The sequence below is a fragment of the Parasteatoda tepidariorum genome, chromosome 11 (genome assembly GCF_982258835.1).
Source record: "Parasteatoda tepidariorum strain Cologne lab strain chromosome 11, Ptep-v5.0, whole genome shotgun sequence".
NCBI lineage: Eukaryota > Metazoa > Arthropoda > Arachnida > Araneae > Theridiidae > Parasteatoda > Parasteatoda tepidariorum.
Window position 1 is genome coordinate 64,052,569 of NC_141765.1, and position 21,857 is coordinate 64,074,425.

A 21,857-nucleotide genomic window follows, 5' to 3' on the forward strand; every position below is an offset into this window, starting at 1 on the left:
ATAATTGAATCTATATTTTCAACTTCAGAAATGAAAACGAAATTTACACATTACTTCTATCCAGAAAAATAGCAATTTCTGTAAAAGTTCATGTCGTGTTGTAATAAGCTTCTCGACTTATTTAATTTAAATTTCCCTTTATTCCTTCTAAAAAAACAAATTCTCTCTCATTATATATATATATATATATATATATATATATATATATATATATATATATATATATATATATATATATATATATATATATATATATATATATATATATACAAATATATATTAGATAGATAGAGAGATCGATAGGTAGATAGATATACATTTTTATTATTTTAACCATTTACTTAATATCCGTTATATTTCAAGTTTTTCATTTTAAACAGTTAGGTCAATCTCAGATTTAAATAACCATATTTAAGTCGCCCGAATGATTCATTGAAGGAAAAAGAAATGAAATTTTGACCAAATACGGAATTTGTGAGACAACTTTATTCAAAGTCATTTAAGCGATTCATTTTCGACTAAAATGTTTTTTAGTTAAATTCGAAAATTTACTTTTAACTATGAATGATGAAATCACTATATTGCTATTAAATTCTAATTAAAGAACAGCATTTATTAATTTATTGCACTAAATTGATAATGAAGCAGAATAATTGTAATATAACAAAGGAAAGGGTAAAACTTTGCGCTATGTAGGCTAAAGAAAAAGGAAAGTGAAGAAAGCTCAAAGTAAAGTACATAAAGTAATTTACAGCAAAGTACATAAGAAAGTACATAAATTAAGTTAGAAGTAGCTAGACAAGCACGTATTTGTCTCGTTACTTCTTTAACTTCATTCGACACTTGATACTGAGGAAGGTTCTTGTTTAGAAAACTATAGTATATCAATTTATGTACTTTCGTTTGTGCTTCCTTCACGATGTTTTCGCTTTAATCTAATCTTATTGATCAATTTCGCTAAGCAAAATAATTATCTTAAATATAAATTTCGCTAAACAGAATACTCTATACATATGTATCGAAAAAAAACAAATTAAGAAATGGAGTTCGGGAATAAAGTTGAATTAAACTAAATTGCCGAGAATATTATTGCTTGCAGCTTGACAATCACGCAGTTTTCAGTCCAACTATGGAAAACTGGAAAACTTCAAACGTTAATTAATAAGATTAATTAATAAGATTGGATTAAAGCAAAAACAAAGTGGCGAAAGCACAAACGAACGTACATAAATTGATATACTATAGTTTTCCAAACAAGATCCTTCCACAGTGTCAAATGAAGTTAGAGAAGTAACAAGGCAAATACGTGCTTGTCTCGTTACTTCTAACTCAATTTATGTACTTTCTTATGTGCTTTGCACTAAATTAATTTATGTACTTATTAATTAATTTCGCTATACAAAATAATAATTTCAATTATAAATTTCGCTAAACAGAATACTCTATACATATAAATCGAAAAAAAATAAATTTAAAAAAGGAGTTCGGGAATAAAGTTGAATTAAACTAAATTGCCGAGAATATTATTGCTTGCAACTCGACAATCACGCAAAGTTTTCAGTCCAACTATGGAAAACTGGAAACCTTCAAATGGGGCAAAATTATTATCTACACTCGCAACCTTTTTCTCCTTAAAAACAAAATCACTCTACAAGTTTATTAGTATGGAATTTAAAATGGTAAAAGAATCTCGCTTAAGTGCAGTAGGCTTTGATTTGAGTTTCTTTAGTGCTATGGAATAGATATGCTTCACTGATGTATTACGAGGATAAATAATTTCAAACCAGATATTGTCTGATTTAGTACATAAAATACAGCCAATAAACTATATTGAATCCAAGAAACAACGCTGGAAATACTACACGGCTCATCTTATCAATTCTCTTGGCGTGAAGTTTTGTGTCAAAACGAGCTGTTGTTTGGACAGGAGAAGATACATTGGAGCCATCACCTTTTTCGGAATCCATTACAGCCTGTAATAAACAAAAATTCACATTTTATTTAACAGTGAATGTTTAATACAAAATGTTCCGTAATCAACGCCCTTTACGTATATTTTTATTTAGAGTTCTGGTCAAAGACTAAATAAGAAAAGTACAGAAATTAGGGACGCATATTATCATTGCGGTGAAACAAAATACCGAAATCTGTTGAATGAAAGAGTTTTTAAAATAGAACTTCCACTCTTCTAGGCTTCCCATTGGGAATGAGAATGTAGTATAGTAATATTACAGTATAGTATAGTAATATAATATGGTATAGTAATGTAGTATTTTATATATTATAAAGGAAAAATGTTTTTTTTATGCATTTTATATTAATAATATGAAAAAGTCACCCATGTATCTCTTCTGTCAATTTAATAACACATTAGAAATTAATTTCTCATTAGCATAAATAGTTCATGCGTATTATCAGCAATCAGTGTAAGCATAAGTATATCAAGTGATCTTCCATTCTTAAGAAATATTTTAGCAATAATTTAGAGGCGAAATATTTGTACTAGCAGGAAATGTTTTAAAAAATGCAAAGACGTCGCTTGTCCATCATTAAAGAAAACCATTAACGCCTCAAGCTAATATTTATAGTATATATTTTAGTATACATTTTATAATCTATACTTTTCAATTCTTTTCTAAAAATGAAGCGAAAGAAGTTAAAAAATAAACAACTTATTGATATTAAACAACATAATACTCAAAATTGGTGTCACAATTGAATAAGGTTGAATTAAAAATATTGGTTAAAATTTGAAGCACCCCGAAGAAAATTGAAGATGCTTCTAATTCCGATTTTATAGTTTTCTCTTTGTTTCCTACAATGAAGAATCAAGCTTTAATGTTTTTCATCTTGTCTTCCTTCTCAATGATTTACTTGGCTGAAATAAAATTTCTCTTTTTTTTCCTGTACTAAAAAAGTGATAATTTGTGAATCTTAATGTGTATGTTTTCTTAACTTTATTTTCTTAATTTTAAATTTATTTAAAATCAGAAACTTCAGAAATCCGCTTTTATCTTTGGTGAATAATTTAAAAAGTAAGATTTTTATTACTTCAATTCATTAAACTCAAAAGAAAGTAAGGTTTTAAAACGTATTTGCAATAAACTATTCAACTTGAATACAAAGCTAAGTGAATTAAGGAACTTTCTGTCTTCAATTATCTTAAAAGTCTAAATCTGATATAAAATTTTTAAGTAATATAAAAGCCTACACTAATGATTAAATAAGATTAATGATGCTAGCATATCTAACTTAGGATCAATTTCAAAATAAACGAAATTAAAATTAAATCCACTAAATAAAACTAACTGCCATTGTCTTAGACTAATTTCGCTCAATCAATATCAATTTATCCAACGTTAACCCGGAAATTTACGTTTACTTTCACTACATCAACATTCACAGGGGTACTTTTCTTGACTGCTTGTCAACCCCTTTACTATCCGAAAGAACTTAAGTATCCCATGCCTAGAGTGCAGAAAGAATACTAAGTTTAAGAACTTCCGGAACGCGGGTAGAATATATAATTTTGGAGGTTTTAAACCGTCTGCTAAAGATAAAAGAATTGAATCTCAGTTGTTGACTTACATAACTTAATCTATTGGTGTGTTTTCAACATTTATAAAGTAAGATAATTGAATGATTACTCATTTAATTAAAATTTGGGTAGTTTACTGGCTGCATCTGATCACTTTTAAAACCGTAATTCTCTTTTAATAATTAGTAATTTCATAAGAAACAGCAAAATTTGAAAAAATTTATAATAAAAATATAAAATAATTGATAATTCTTAAATAATATACGATGTTAAAACTTTTTTAGCGTACTTATTAATATTGACTCATTATATCGTTCAATATGGTGTTAATTTAAGCCATATTATTGCACACTGAATTTCCAATTTTTCAGAAAGTATACTCAAGTATAAACATCCTAATACTGTTAATAGTAATATTTTTTCCTTTTTAACTGATGGTGTATTGTTTTTAAAATATCCCATACTTCATTGCTTATAGAGAGAATAAAATGGACTTCAAATAAAATAAACTGCATTTCAATAACATTCATTAATTCGATAACATTCTAAACTATAGCAATTTTAATAATAATATTTAAACTATATCAATCTTCATTGAAAATATTCAAAATGTATCAGTCTTAATTGATAATATTCAAAGGGTATCAATAATTGTTGATATTCAACTGTATCAATCCTTGACTTAATTCTATTTACACCAAGCGGCGAATGAAGCTCAAGCTTGGCGTTCCATCTCTACCGGTTAAAAGCCTCACCCCCCCCCCTCCAACTAGGTTACCCCAGGATGTTTTTTTTCCCTCTATTATCATTTGTCTGTACTTTAGTCTCGACCGGCCAATTTTCTATTTTCCATCCGGCACCTATAAAAAGCTGTTCTACTTGGATCTTTAGGAAATATTCTTTAGCATGTGTCCTATCCAGGACAATCTACGTTTTTTTTTTAAATTAAATTCTATTGTGAAGATTTAGTTTTTGTTAATAGAAGTCGCTATTTGTGATTTTATTTGACCATTATATCTTGAAACTCGTATGCCAATTCGTATGTATTCGTATTCGTCATGTAACTCAAAAGTATCGAATTTTTTTCCTGTTACTTTCTGAGTTTCCATGACTCGTTGCCATATAAGATCACAGGTTTCACTGTAGCATTAAAAATTTGTAACTTAAGTTTATTATTTAAGTTAGGTTATTTCCTAATTCTCTGCTATTTTCTGAAAACATATTTTGCTTGCTGTTTCAATTCTTGATGGGATGTTCGTTGTTCCCTCGGTAGTTACGCTAGCTCCAAGGTAGTTGGAGATATATGGGTTCGATTGTTCAGAGTTAGCTGTTTGTCCAATTTTATTTCCATGTATAAATATGTGTCAACCTTTTTACTGCTATTAATCTCTAGCATTTTGATCTTCCTCTCATTAATTTGTAATTCAAACTATTTTGCACTTTCTTATAGTCTATATTTGTTTTGGTCTTCATGCCCTCCAGTTTGGAAGAAAACAATACAATGTCGTCTGCGTAATCAAGCTTCTCCAGATTTCCATTAAATTTTCATATTAGTTTTCGGTCTTTTAATGTGGACCCCATTGTCCATCAATGATTATATAAAATAGCATTCCAGACATAACGCAACCCTGTTTGACTCCAGTTAAACTGATGATAAAAATCTGTGTTCTTGCACTATTTATTAAAATTTTCTCATTACAATTTTTATAATGGCTTTTAATGGTATTGATTACTTTGATGGCAAACACATATATCTTGAGTATTTTATAAAAATAAATTCTAGGAAACCTTAGGCAAAATATTTGAAACGGAAGTATAAAGTTGAATTGAATTCAACTTTAAATGTTCAATAATGTTTCTTAGAATAAATATTTTTTTTCAGTCTGCTGTTCAACTAAGTCTATTTTCTATTTTATTTATAAAACCCGTGTACAGATTTTTTCTCATAAAAGGGGGATCTTATATTTTCGTTAATTTGAGTACTGTTCCTCATTCAGCAATTTATCAAAGTTCTCCTTCTATCTACTTTGGATTTCATTAACACAGCAATTAGTTCTTTGGAGATTTTCTCTCTGGCGTTTTATAATTTATACCTATCTAGCGTTACCAATGTCATCTCCTCTCTGAGCTTCAGCCAGCATGCTATGGTAGTTTCTCTTGTTTTTCTTACCACAGCACTTCACCACAGTATTTCTTTTGATATTCATTTCGCAGTCTCTATGATTTACAGTGATTTATTTTTCCTTTGAGTTTTACGGTGTTGTTAGTTATCATTCTATGTTTGTTTTCTTGCTCATTTTCCCAGAGAATTTTTTGCAGTTTTATTATATGCTTCCCTGCATTTCTAACAAAGGACTACTCGCATACATTTTTCACTCATTTCATTCTTCAAACTGCTCAGTTTTGCTCATACCTTCCAAATCCACAAAGCTATTCTTTAATTTAATGCAATAGTCTTTTAATTTCTTTTCTCGAGTTTTTGTACATTGTGTCTGATTTTTTCCAATTTTCTTTCTTTCGGGGCTTCTTGCTAATTTCATTTTTATAGCAGCTTTAAGTCGAAAACGATCATATGCAACATCTGCTCCCCTTTAAAACCTTACATTCTGTAAAGATCGTTTAAATAAGCCATTGAAATCTATGTTATCGATTTGGTTTTTTGCTTTCCCGAATAGCTTCCTCCTATAATATGTTTGTTCAGTTCAAAAAAAGATGGGAAAAGTTCACCATTTTCTTTTTTTCCTCCACTTGCTTCATCTCCAATTACACGTTCATTTCCAAAACATAATTAATAAAATCATATAATAGAATATTGAATGTATACCATTTTTACTACATTAAATTCCGGATTCCGGGTAGAGTGCAATCAAACAAGTTTCAATGCACCACGGGAGAATGCATTTACTTGAAATAACTGGTCATAGCTGAATATAATATCTCTACTTCTAGAAAACTCAAATGACTTTAAATATTTGCAGAAAAAAGGCGAAATACGCAGAAAAATATTAACAGTAAAAAAAAAATATTAGCATAAATTTCTGATTACTCACTAAACAAAACTAATAGAATCACCTCTTCAGCTCTGTAGTTACCCCCTATATTTTAATATCAATCGAAAAATTCTGTTTTTTTATTTTTATTTTTATTTTTTGAGAGCGTGCGTTTCTGTATTTTATTTCGCATCATGAAGTATTGTCTGTTTTAATTAATTAGCATATTTAATGTAATTTTGTCTTCCAAACCATCAAAATCTTAAATCTTAGTTCGATAACCTCCGATTATTTGATCCTAAATTATTCAGATATTACACTTTATTTCGCATTTTATAATAAAGATAATTTTACATTTTGGTTTAGATTTTTCAGAGTATTAATTTAAAATCTTCAAATTAAATTGAGCTTTAACTTATGTAACTACTATTTTGAAAAATATTTCACAACTGGAATAAATTGAAAAAATATAGTAATAATTATCGTTTAAAAGTCTAAAAAAAATCTCAAATATTTTTATTTAGAAAAAGCTTTTAAAATCAAGTTTTTTTCTTGAAAACTTTTCTTATCTTAATTTGATCGTATGGTAATTGCTCACTTTCTTTGCTGCCTTTAAATATTTCGTAAAAAAAGAAAAACAGCGTGCTTCTCTAACGATGAAATGTGTGCGTGGTAAAATTACTCTCTTGCGAGAAGAAGCTTTATATCTATGGTGATAAAATGGAATGTTACAATAAAAGAATATCTGGTTTATGTATTTTAATCATAATAAGTAAGAGAAAGTAAAAACACTTGCTAAGTATATTGTTAGCCTTTATAAGTCATCTCTTGGTGTGAAAAATGAGAATTTTTATTCTTTTGCCATATGCGTGCATATATATATTGTATATATATATATATATATATATATATATATATATATATATATATATATATATATATATATATATATATATATATATATATATATATATATATATATATAAATTATTTTCAATGTCTGTGTAGTAAGTACTGAAAATCAATTGCTTTTGCAAGGTCTTCGTCTTCAAATAGTACGTTTAAGGAAACCGGTTGCCTAATGTATGTCACATGCTCTCTAAACAAACCTAATAACCTAATAAAACATGTGACATTAAAATTTTGAATTGTTAAAAGTATAGTAACAGTTATAAGTATAGTAACAGTGAGAGACTAGTTCACTTCATTTCTTCGCCTATTTTATGGTATTATGTACCGAAATGGAAGAAAATATTATAAAATGAATAAATATAAATGTAAAAAGGGCTATAAACTGTTATATGATGCGAATGTGCAAAAGAGTTTAATCGTGACTTTTATAAATTTGGGATCTATAGCAATGTTTCTTCTTTTAGAAATAGGGAAACATATTCGATAGAAACCTTCAGCATGCAGGTCATTGATTCAGTTAAGCTTATTAAATCAAATTACTAACCAGTAATTACTAAATCACTATTTGAGAGACTAGAAAGCTGATGCCTTAAATGTTTTTAAGGGTGTATTAGAAACTATATCTTTATCGAATAAATATTTATTTCTTTTTTGGATAAGTGGGAGATAAGTTCCTTAAAAAATCTTGAAGCGAAGTCTAGAGGATATAAGAAAACATGAAGTTCAAGTTATTGTTAAGCATATAAAAGATTTCCTCAGATCTAAAAAAAAGCTTACTATACTTAGCTATAATTGGAAGCCAAATATAAGCATATGAAAGACAATATCGAGGATCTTCAGAGTCATTGGGAAATATATTGAAGCAGATTCTCGATTTTTTATGGTCCTTTAGCAGCAAGGATATTTCAGGGGATAAAGCATTAATATCTCAATGAAGAGACTCAGTATTGATACCCGGTGATATCCGATACTGTTTTAGGATTGCACCGACCACAGTGAGGGCGAAATCATCTCCAATGGTTCATCATTGTTTAGAATTACCTTGACTTCGAGCAAGCTTAGGAATGTTTTCGTATGACTGGTCAATCAAAAATCTATTATTGTCTCAGATTTCTTATTTTCAAAACTTTTTTTCTGGTCAAAACTACAAGCTATGGAGTTGAGTTATGATAGAGAGCCAAAGTGTTGATGAAAAATTAAGTGATGCAAAGACAGTTTCTTTTATGATAAAAACATTTTTTGAAGAAAAGCAATTTTATTAGAAGAAATACTTTTTGTTTAAGAATAAAGTGAATAACTATGTTACATTTTATCTAATTTTACGATAATAATAGTATTAGAAACATTTTTTAAAAATGTATTCTTATATTATTTTGCTTTGAAATTAAGATGAAATTTTACGAAAGGAAATTAAAATAAAAAATGATTTGGGTGAAGAAAAAAACCCAGCTTTCTTCATTTTAATTTTCTGTTGGTGGTGAAATATCACTCCCATCAAGAAAACATGAGCACTGAAGATACGTCAGATTAAAGTAAAGGAAATAACAAATTTACTTAAATCTGAAATATTTAAATGAAGATCAAGAACCAAAATAAGATGAAAGCATAAAATTATAATCAGTAATCCAAGATTACTGACTACTGAAGCAAAAAGGAGAAAAAAAGGCATTTCTTAGAAGCATTATTTCCAGACATCCATTCACGTAGTAATAATATGCGGTGCATTTATCTCAGTTTGGACTATTGTGATGTATTTTTTCCTCTAAACTTTCTAACATAAATTTCTTCTTATTTCGGAGACATTAATTTTCAATTAATACAATAATTATACTTTGAATTTCAAAAGCTTTGCATTTTTTCATAACTTAGTTCAATTAAACGAACTAAATAGCTTCAAACCAAGTCAACAAATAAATTAGAATATAGCCATTGTGGCCAATAGAATATAAGCAATAGAACATAACCAATCACAGAGTTTGATCCATTGGGATTGTTGACAATGATGAATATGTATTCCCGATACACTTAGAATTATGGTTTAATATCTCTCCCAATTTGATATTGAGCAAACTCTATTGTGCAACTATATATTGAGTGATATAGAACAACTATAAAGTGGTGCGAAGGAACACCTTTTTTTTTCCTTCAAGTTAACACTTAATCAAGCTTTCATATACAATTTAAATAGTGTATTAAATCTCCGATAATGGAAAAAGTTATCGATAAGATCACTCACCTTTACATCATACGTTAAATATTTAATAATTAATAACATGTTACAATCTGTAATAGTTTACAATCGATAACAAGTTAACGATTGTTTGTGACTGTCTTTGAAGCATCTGCATCTGCTTTTAATTCATTATTAAAAATAAGTATGTTTTATTTTAGTTGTGTAATAAGGAAATTTATATTTTAATTAATGTAAGTTTCTATAAACGGTATTAAATAATTTTATTATGCATAATTTCTAACCGCCTCTGCTTCATAAGGCCTAGCTTGAATTAGCCTTAATATTTTTTTTTATCTACAATGGTTGATCTACAATCTCATTTTATTTTAAAGATTACTTTATGTATGCAATCTAGCTTTCCGATTCTTCCTTTATATCTACTCTTAAAAATAACTTTACTGATTCTTATGGTATTATATCGTACTGTAATTATAAATTTCAGTGCAAATGAATAACAAACATGGCGGTTGGTGGCGGCTACTTTACACCAAGTAGACCATTCTAGGAGTTTCACAGCACCAAGAACTATAATTTTATTTGGTGAGATGGAGCAACACTTTGGTGTAAAGTAGTTGTCGCCGTGTTTGGTGCTCTGATACACGATTTTTTTTACAGTGTAAGAAGCGTTTCATCAGTAAATGTTTTTAATTGGTTAATTCAATTACTTAGAGAAGTCTTTACTTTAACTTATTATATCATTGAACGATAAATAATAAATAAATATCACAATACCTTTGATGATTTAACTGTTATTATTGGCATTGATCGCCCAGGTAATGTCTCAGGACGTTTCCGCCACATGTAATTGACAAGAGTAAATTCAAGAAGGGCTGCAAATACAAATGTTGTACACGCTCCCATCCACACATCCATTGCTTTCACATAAGAAACAGGAGGTAAGTTGCTCTGAATTCCAGCACCTTTGGAGGATATGGTCAGCAAAGTAGTCACTCCCAGGGTGATACGGGCTGGAATCGCATTCACGTCCAGCCAGAATGACACCCACGAAATAACCACTATGAGAATGGTTGGAAGGTATGATTGAACTAAATGATAGCCTACGGATCTCCGAAGATAAAATTCAGCTCTTAAGCAACTGTACTCTCCTGAAATGTATAAAAAAATATTCGTTATTTTTCTGTACATTTAGCTTGAACAGTGAGCTAAAAAATGGACCACCCTGAATAGCTTTTGATCTAATGATCGGATTTTTAATTCAATTAAAGTTTCTCGAGATATTATGAATTATGAGAAAGGAAAATTAAGATTAAGAGGCCCAAACTTTGGCTCGCTCTCCTAACCAAATTATAGGGATCTTTTTATCCAGATTGTGGCTACCTACTAATTTTTGATGGTCAGAAATCCGAATCCATCGAAAAAGAGGTATGTTTATTCAAAGAAAGCACGCTTTTGAGTCTGATTTCGTATCTTAAAATATTGCCAGCACTAATCAATTAGCATATTTGAGGTAAGATTGAGTTCTAAATTTTGAAGATCAGATCAATAGATCAAAAGTTATTTAGAGTGATCCATTTGTTTTGTGCACTGTACTTCTACTAAGATTAAATCAATAGATTAAGACTCATTCTAATCTGTAAATTTATTTCATGGGAACTAAAATCACCAAATAGTTGTAAAAGAACTTTAACCAGAAAATTAAGAAACATCTTCACATTTGGATAGGCATTGTTTTTTCTTAAATTTTTTACCACACTTATCAACAAACACTGAAAAAACTTTGGTTATTTTACGTACTTTGCGGTTCTATTCCTTTTGAAAATTGTTGGTTTATACTATAATTTATTTCATCGATGCTTATCCTTGTTTTATTATTTATGGTCTTATTTTCAAAACTCTTTTTTTTTTGTATTACTTATGAAAAAATAAATAACAAATAAGTACTTCTTTCTCCTCCAATTGTTTTCCCTAGTATTCTCTCAAAAATGTGAACTCCCTGATTGTATTTTACAGTATATAAAAGGTTTTATTTTCAACTAAATCAATTTTAAGAAAACGCAAAGCAATTCTGAATATAACAAATTAATTCCCTTAAATACTTTAAAAAAATTATCGGTGTATATAATACAGCACTTCACCCTTTATTCTGAATTTTTTATTGTACTTGCCTGAGGGAGACAATTCAGTAAATTAATTCAGTAATTCTCTTTATTCAATAATTCCCTTTATTCAGTAAATAACTTAAAATCTGTTCTCGATGGTATATAGACCAAATCTTTTAGAGGTTTAATGTTAGTAAAAGCCTGATATAAAATTATATTTTCTATTTTTGAAGCTATCTTGCAAAAATGATCATTAATATTCATATTAATTTCAATAATTTATTTATAATAAAATTTTATCGAGGGTTTTTAGTAAATTACGCATGACATATTGGCCAATGATATCTTCAAAATATTACCTTCTGTGAAATTCAAAAAATAAGTACAATTGAGGAAAAAAAATAGTTTAAAATTCCCATCAGTTATTTACTTGATTTACAGATTTTGGCCTTTCTAGCTGCATCAAAAGTAAGCATATTTTGTGAGCTTCCTTTAGTAAGACATTAAAAAAATCAAAATTTTGAACAAAAATTTATGTTATCAGTAAATAACAAATAACGAATAAGTGTAAAATTATCCTTTCAAAGCAATACAAAATTAATTGCTGATTGTATAGCTTTTCTTCAATGAAGTTTCTCTTTTTTAAAAATTATGTGACCCAACCAGAAGGACAGTTGGAAAAAATTCTAAATTGGAATAAAAATCAAAAACTTTTTTTCTATAACGGATCCGAAACGTGAAAAATTTTTTTTCGTTATACTGATTTTAAAAAAGCAGAATAAGGCATAATGAAATAAAAATTCACAATCAAAATTTCAAAGCCATGGTGACTCAGGTAATAGAAAGTTCTCACTGAGGTGACCCAGGTACGAATTCTACTTCCTGTTAACACCAAACATAGTGCTGATGTAAAATATCCTCCGTGGGTGACAGAATTGTAGGTTAGCCGTCGGGCTAACCATGAGAGGTTCTCCTCTTCCTGTAACTCTACGATGGCCATTTTGTCCCAATGTTTGATCCAGAAGCTCCTTGTCTTCTTGTTTTGGCCCAGAATTACAAGGGTATTTTATTCAAGGCTATAGGAGTTGAACATTATTGGTTGTAAACTCTGAATTAATTCGGCTGATCGACATCGGTTATACGATAATTTAAAAAATAAAATAAATTCCAGAAATGTGTACCGACAAAAAGAAACTTGCAGTAAAATGAAACTATATTGCTTATTTGCAGTAAGGTCATTTTAGTTTTATAGTTCAAATTTGAATTTAATCTGTGATTATTTGTGATTTCGGTCTCTTGAAAAATTTAGCTTCTGGAAATTGGTTCTAAGTTTACGCTGTGGATTGTGAAAAGCTGCAAAGAAATTCGTAAGTCACAAATATCTTCATAAAGCGTTAGGCATACATTATATAACGCGTTTGGAGTTACTTAAAAAAAAGGTTTTTTAAACTAGTGGCTACCTCTTAATGAGATAAACTAAGTTTTTGTTGGTTAAGTGCAATTATTGGTTTCCAAAAGAGATTTTTCTTAATTCAGTTAAACCAACAGGCATTTTTCTCTGTTCTCCAAAAAACCTCAATTTATTTTCTATTTTCCTCAAACATAGCAAAATAATTCTTACGCATCAAATATTTTAGCCTCTATGGCATAACTTACGAATAGATGAAAGAGAAAGTTTCTTATGAAGAATATACAAAATTAACTTTCACTTGCTAAGCATAATCTCAAGAGAGTTACGTGATTCTTTAAACAACCAATAATGCATAACTTTTGGATTCAAAAGGCTGTGTAAATGCGTTGCTTAGAGAATTGAAGCTATTTGCTAAGATTTAAATAGAATATAAAATTAGTTTCTTTCTTTGACATGATTAGTATTGTAGCAAAAGAATAAAGTAAAAAGAAACATGATTTTGTTAATGACGTTTGGACAACGTCCAAATTAGAAAAGTTAATTACACTTTGTTAAAGTCAAAGTGTAGAAGATGTATTAAATCAATATATAATGTTTCTAAAGATTATTACAATAAAGCATACTTATCATTTGTTATTAAATTGTTCAACTCGGTTTGGCTTAAAGGTATATGTTTTTATTCATGGTATTATCATTAATTAGTATTTAAATGTTAGCGTGAAATAATAAATTTGATTTAACTAGTTAAAAACCTCCATAAAAAATTATTTCAGGCAGTGTGTTCACATATAAATAGAGGCAAAAATTTTTAATATCTTTAAAAAAAATTATAAATTGAATAAGGATTCAAGTAATTAATAAATGATGTTTGCATTATTACTTACTTAGAAGAAAATTTGGTTATTTAAAAGCTGGTTACGAGGAAGCTTTTTGTTTTAGAATTTGCTAAATTTATTTGTCTGGTCCACATTCAATTAAGTGTTATGCAAATTACGTTACATAATCGGCAGACAGTTACTGAAGTTGTTTTGTATGTTACGAATAACATTACATTTTTTCAAAAAAGTCTCTTCTATTTCACAGAGTGTAAAAATTGTGTTGTAACTCCTATCCGAATTTGGGGTTGTAAAACTCCGAAAATCGTATAAATGATTCATTCCTTTGAATTTAATTCCAAATCTAGGTCCTTACTCACTTCAAAAATTGTAGGTTTATCTTAAAACTAATAATTGATAAAGCCTACACCAGTTTCACGATCGTTGGTGAAAAAAGCAGTGTTTTTCGAGCTTCGTAAATGTGGTGAATAATTAATGTATGTTTAAGCTATTTAACTAAATTCTTATGTAAAATGATGAAAGGGCAAATTTTAAAAGCATAAAAATGATTCTGGATCATTATTAGAAGTTGAAGTGAATAATTGTGCAATTTCAAGAAAGTGTCACTATGGAGCTAAGATAGCGGTTTGTATACAAGAAGTGTATCGTTGAAGTATGAGTGCTTCTTGCCTGATTTAAAAGAAAAACGGCTCATAGCTAAATAACTATCAATCTTTTTGTCGGATTTATTTGACAAACTTTTTATATAACTGTTATAAAATACATTTATGCTTTCAGTAATGAATAAGATATTTATCCTCTCATAAACAAACATAAATCTGTTCATTGTATAAAATAATTTTATAATATTTAACGTTTATTCACTTAATTTGTGATTGAATTCATAATAATTTTCTAAATGTGCTATGTGTATAATTACAAACGGATTTCCTTTTAAGCAAGATTGTGTATGTGTATCCTAAAGTTATGATTCTCGTCCTTGATTACATCGTAAAAGTAATTTATTGATTCCTGTGCGTAATTATAATTTTTAGTATTACTGAATAACAGGAATGGTGGCAGCTACTTTACACCAAATACTTTTTTCACTACAATAGCAACTATCTTTGGTTTTGGTGTAGTTTACCACCTAGTTAAACACCACTTTGATGTAAAGTAGTGGCTATTATTTTAATGTTCTGATGCACGAACATTCTTAACAGTGAAAAAATAATCTTGAAGAAGGTTTTGAACAAAAAAATTAAAACTAAAATAAGAAATTATTTGACTCTATCATCTTTGTATCTTTGAACAATAATATCAATAACTTTTAAGAATCATCCAAAGCAAACTGCTCACACTGGCCTCATTCTATTTCTTCCAATACAAGAAATATGAAATGATTATAATTGTACCAAATTTGGTGTTGTTAAATGAGAACATTTTGTAGTCCTTGCATATTATTAATCCTTGTAATTAAACCTTTATATAAATTATATTATTAATTAAGGTTTAAAAAGAAATTAAAGAAGATGTTTTATTTAGTTTGTTACAAAATATGAAAAACAAGTTTTTCACTAACTTTTACAAAAAAAAAAAACCAAAGTATTTTTCAGATAAATCAAATTTAGTTACTTTAATTTGTGTTCAAAATGCCTCTTTTAGTATAGTGAAATTCACTGAGTTAAAATATGTCAATATTAATTTTCCAATAAAGCTTAGATTGAAGTTAATTTCACTTTGGATTTAGATCTACATTTCTGAGTTGTAATAAACGACTATTTAATAAGTTATTAAGTTGACCAAAATCAAAATTTTAAAAAAAAATATGTATTATGGAAAAAAAATTAAGCAACTTTGTGATTCTAGATATAAACTACAATGCAGGTAAACGTTCAAATTATTGTTAAATAAGTTAAGAGATTTTAAAGATTGTTTTTTGGGGCAAATTTGTAAAAAAAATTACCATAGCTCCTTTACCATATTTTTATTTGTTCCAATTCCAAATAACACTTTTTATAGCTGTTCTTTTTTGACAAACAACAAGACATGTCTGTCAGTTATAAATCCTACATGGTATTTATGTATGAGGTCATATGTAATTTCGAATTTGAGATTTAAAAGTGCCAAGGAATAAAAAACATCTGCAGAGCTGCAAGACACTACTTGAAACTGAATTTGAGATTATAAGATATTGGCCTGCTATAGAGTATTTGATGCGAAGACTGCCGTCTTCTGTTTTGGTGATAGTTTTTTGTTGTTTGCTATTTCATTATATTTGTTTCACTGTCTTTATGTATACACAGCTGCTGAGGATCACAAAAAAACTTTTTTTCTTGAAATATTTTAAATTTTAATAAAAGTTGAAACGGCAAATTAGGAAACTATATAACTTTTAACGAAATAATCTATTTAAATCACCTTTCATAGAAGAAAAGAAAGGACAGATTTACTTTCATGTTTATTCATTAGAATTTAATAATTAATAAATTTCAATTAAAAATTGTAATTTAAAATTTACTAATTTGCTTTTGAAAAATGTAGAATAATAAAAAATGTGTTATGTTTTTATTCATGAGCATTATAGTGAAAGGAATGTTGTTCGTAAATTTTTGAAAAAGATTTTGGCAAGAGTTTTTTTGGTTCTTAAGTTAAGATGATATTCAATTCAGAAGACATGGATATTTTTAGGGATAGCTAAATTTAGATGAAGTGAGAAAAATAAACGCCTTATTTCAAATTCTAACATATTTTGGTGAACTCTGTATTCATCAGCCATCGAATATATTTCTCATTAATTATTATTTGTTTTGCAATTATAATCAAATTAAAGAATTAATGATCCCAGTTTAAAGTAGTTTTCTGTTAAAAATAATTTAATTAATACCTTTATTGAGACAGAATTAAAAGATTAATGGCATGATGATTAGAATTGACACTTTTTTGGTATAAATTTTTTCTTAAAAATAAAACTCTTTTTGATGAAAAATATATGCTTCTTACCTATTTGGAATTTTTCTCGACAAAGAGACGTATTCACTTTTTCAATCTCAAACTGGGGAAGTTTTAAATTGTCATACAGCATTACAGGTTGCTGAGTTGTCCATTTCAAATTAAGTTCATCAGTTGTTTTTGAAACTGGAAAATAATTTCATCGTATTAATCATATTAATTTCAGTGTATATCACTATTACACAGAATGTTCCATAATGAAAAACCTTAATATAAAATCCTAGTCAAAAATGAAGACAAAATTAAAATGATGGGGATTAAAGATCGCAAATAGTGTTTTTATGCTACACATAGTGTTTTTAACTTTTTAATAACTATTTCGACTGAACGAAAATCATTACCATTGTTGATATCATTTGAAATTAAAAAATACATTTTATTATTTAGAGGAAGCAAATGCATTAAATTCAATAGCAAGACAATTTTAAATAATAATTTTACTTTTCATGAATCATTTGAATTATATATCCGTCACGCATACATTTAATTTCTATTGAAATTGCATTACAATAATATGTAATATTTATGACTATTTATTATCAAGCAAAGATTATTTCCAAACAGTTAAACCCATTAGAATAAATTAAAGTCAAAGGTTAGAAAGTTGGGTCATTTTGATGAATAATTCCCATGTTAACTTGAATTGAATATGAATTATCCCAGGCAGAATGCAGCTGCAATTTTGTGGGAAAGCATTCCAATGAAAATTCTATAGTGATCTTTAGAATCAAATAAATTTAAATGATAACAATTAGAAATGTGGAATTCCCGTGTAACGTTAACTCCTAGTTTCTGATTTGTGAATAAAAGATCAATACTAAGGAAAGTTTGTTGAATAACAATTTTGTAGAAACAATTTGACTGTTAGGAAGTTAACTAAAACAAATTTAAAAAAATTGAGAATGAATTTTATAATTTAGCACTTTTTAATCTTACGCGCAATAGTTTATTTATCTATATTTTTTTTAATTTTATGTCATCCTTTTTTAAGTTAAACTGTACACTCTGACCTTCTAATAAAATATAATCGTGTGATAAAAGTATCACCGAAAAAAGGAAATTAAAAAATATTACTTGTTTGAAATTATATAAATCAAACATTTTTCTACTTTTAAACATTTTGGTTAATTATTGGTTAGCGCATTATTAATATTGGTTAACGCATATGAAAGTAAATATTTCGTGAATTAATATCCAACATTTTTTAACTATTTTTAATATAATATTATAGAAAATTGATAGTTATTAAAAGTTATTTTTTCATATACTTGTCTTTTAAAGAACGTGTTTTATAATTATATGCGAAAGGTTTTTATTTACTTTAAAAGTTTCTGGAAAAATGGAATTGGAATTAATATCGAGGTGATCAAAATTTCATCAGCTTTCTTGAACAAACAATGGTGTCTATATTTTCTATATTAAAGTAAATCTTCAATTTGGAATATCAAACATTCAAATTTGCCAAAAAAAGATGTTTATTTAAAGTATAATTGTGTGATATATTATGTACTTAATGATTAGTATTAATTAATTCAAATATTTCAAATTAAGCTAGTGCAATATTGCGGTAGGTGCTTATTAGGTATAAAAGATCACTGAAACATAAAATATTCAGGATTTATTTAGTTTTAATTTATATATATATATATATATATATATATATATATATATATATATATATATATATATATATATATATATATATATATATATATATATATATATATATATATATATATATATATATATATATTTATACATATATATATATGTATGCATGTATATATGCATGCATATATTATTATTATTATTGTATTTCCATTTGCAAACGAGTTAAGATGTGTGACGAATTAGAAAAGTAACGATTTTTAGATGTCTAAACTACTGTAGTAAAATTTAAACACTTATGTCATTAGTACTTTTTTAACTTAAAAATAAAATACTGTGGATCAACTTGAGCTGAAACTTGCTTAAATTTAGATCATTTGCCCTTTGAAAATAGTTTGCTTTTTTTTTTGACCTATGTGTATGAATAGCAAATGAAAATTCATTATATGATGTGCCGGGAAATTGTTTAAAGAGCGTAAGGCTTTAAATTAATCATATAATCTTAAAAAGGTAAAACCACATAAAATTAAGTAGTTTCATTAAAAAAAATACAGTAGATGAAAAAGTATTTGATGTAGAAGTTAACAAGAAATAAGTTTAAAAAAACAAAGTCTGTAAATTAATTTCTATTATATAGTAGTTAGCTACTCATAGTTTCTGTTAATAATAAAACTTGATATCCTTCATCAGTAAAGCAAACAAAAAAGAAAATTAAAAAACTAAATGAAGAAGCGTCTTTCAAAAACCCTTCCTACTTTGACAAACATCTTTTTATGATATGTAATTTTATAAGTTGCGCGAATCCATCGAAAAGTTGAAACACGAACTTGTATACATATTTAAATTTGTTATTATGTTTCAGCGTGAAGCAGATATAGTGTATCGATTCGTATCTTTTAAACTACATAAAAGAAAACAGTAGAATTATTCCAGCATAGCAGAGTTTAAAATACACAAGACATTTTTCAAAAGATTTTATCAGTTTTCCTCGTCTAGTGTATTTATAAGCTTTTCATTACACCTGTTTTGAATTTAGCTTTAAAAAAGTACCAAAATAAACATCTTATTCAATTTGAGAATGCGAAATTAATTTCGCAGTTTCAAGTTTAGAATTTATGCAAAATATTTCAATAAAAACTAACGTTGAAAAAATTTTCTTATACATTAAAAATAACATTTTAAATTTTGATAAACTTTGAAAACTTTTCAATTCATAGTATATATTATTCAAAAAAATAAAATAATGAAGAAAATGTAAGTTTAAAGTACTAAATGAGTTGAAGATGTTTCGTAAAACAGTTTCAAGATATTGAATTAGTTGGTTTAGTGAAGTAAAGCAGTTTTCACTCATATTATCATTTTATATACCTTTTTATATACACTCATATTACCTAAAATATATACTCAATCAAAAGCTATCATTTATTTTAGCATTAATGCTTGAACTAATCGAAATTAAGAACAGCGATAAGAGTTTTTTGTATTCCGTCAACAAGTTATAGTTACAGATAAAACAATAAATATTTCTTTTAAAATGGATTAATCCATTTCGAAAAATACATTTCCAATAAACATAAAAGCATTTGTGCATTAGTGAAATGCATTATTTTAAAAAAATAATATGGTGCTTAAACATTACGGTGTATTGAGTATGAAAAATATATAATGTCACAAAACGATAAAAAAATTCAGATTAAAAAACAATTTAGATTCATAATATCACGGATATTGTCGTAAAATATAACGGCATTCACAACCCTTCCGTTAGAAGGTATATTGTTAGAAAATTCGAAACACAAATGAAATACGTTAATGAATATATATATATATATATATATATATATATATATATATATATATATATATATATATATATATATATATATATATATATATATATATATATATATATATATATATATATATATATATATATATATATATATATACATACATATATATATATATATATATATATATATATATATATATATATATATATATATATATATATATATATATATATATATATATATATATATATATATACATATATATATACATATATATATATATATATATATATATATACATATATATATACATATATATATACATACATATATATATATATATATATATATATATATATATATATATATATATATATATATATATATATATATATATATATATATATATATATATATATATATATATATATATATATATATATATATATATATATATCAATAAGATTCTAAAATACTTTCTTAATGATCTCAATAGTTTTTGTTTAAAGATATCAAATAGATTCTCTTTACCTTTAGGTATGCTAACAGAATGGAAATGGGGAGTTTATTATTACTTTAAAAACTTTATTTTCAATAATAAGGATAATTTAAATAAGAATAACAATTCAACAAATTTTTCTAATATTGTTCAATCAATTAAGCAACTTCAAAAAAATTTTGTAATTACTCCCATAGACAAAGCTAACAATAATTATGCTATATTCTGTAAAAAATTCTATGCTGAACTTTTAAGTACGGAATTAAAAAATAGTAAAAATTTTGAACTCAGAAATTCAATAATAATATTGTAATTAAAAAAATTTAAACTTTTTACAAGAGATTAAAAATTAAAATTAGCAATATACAATTTCCTTATTTAATTATCAGTCCAAAATTTCATAAAATTCCAGTAAAATTTAGAACTATCACATGTGGGTCTAATACTTATTTAACTAAACCTAGCACCATTTTCCCTAACTACTTAAAAAGATTATTAACTATATTACTAAAGAAGGTTTCTCTTGGATTATCACTAATAATCAACCGATTTTAGATTTCATTAAACATAATAAAATTAATTCTATCGCGACTTTTGATTTCCAGGATCTTTTCAATAGCATTCCCCTTTCTAAACTAAAAGATGTCCTTTTGAATTATTACTATGATTTTAAAAATATCCTTTGTTGCGATTTTGATTATTGGGAAATTCTGATTAATTTTTGTCTTTTTAGTAATTATCTTTACAATGGAAAGGATATTTTTCTTCAAATTAATGGAATAACACAAGGATCTAATTATTCATCTCTCTTAGCTCACTTATTTTTGCATTATTATGAAAAAAAATTATACTCTTGGTACTAAATTTGTTTTTAGACATATTGATGACTTAATTATCTTTAATATCCAAGATTTTACTATTTTATTGAGTGATATATACCCTGAGGAATTAATCTTACTTCGTAATCATGATGATAATATTAATTT

At 26.7% G+C, this 21,857-nt stretch overlaps 1 protein-coding gene across 1 annotated transcript in view; it reads right to left on the reverse strand.

Annotated features, from left to right (window-relative positions):
• Nucleotides 1-1,482: 1,482 nt before the first annotated feature.
• The window catches only part of LOC107456704 (glycine receptor subunit alpha-2), a 161,211-nt gene continuing 140,836 nt past the window's right edge, over nucleotides 1,483-21,857 (reverse strand). Inside the window, exons 6-8 of the mRNA XM_016074641.4 lie at nucleotides 16,963-17,097; nucleotides 10,406-10,779; nucleotides 1,483-1,973 (exon numbers count right to left, since the gene is read on the reverse strand). Of these exons, the coding sequence (XP_015930127.1) occupies nucleotides 1,800-1,973; nucleotides 10,406-10,779; nucleotides 16,963-17,097 (683 nt within the window). The 3' untranslated portion in view covers nucleotides 1,483-1,799. The remainder of the gene's footprint in view (nucleotides 1,974-10,405; nucleotides 10,780-16,962; nucleotides 17,098-21,857) is intronic.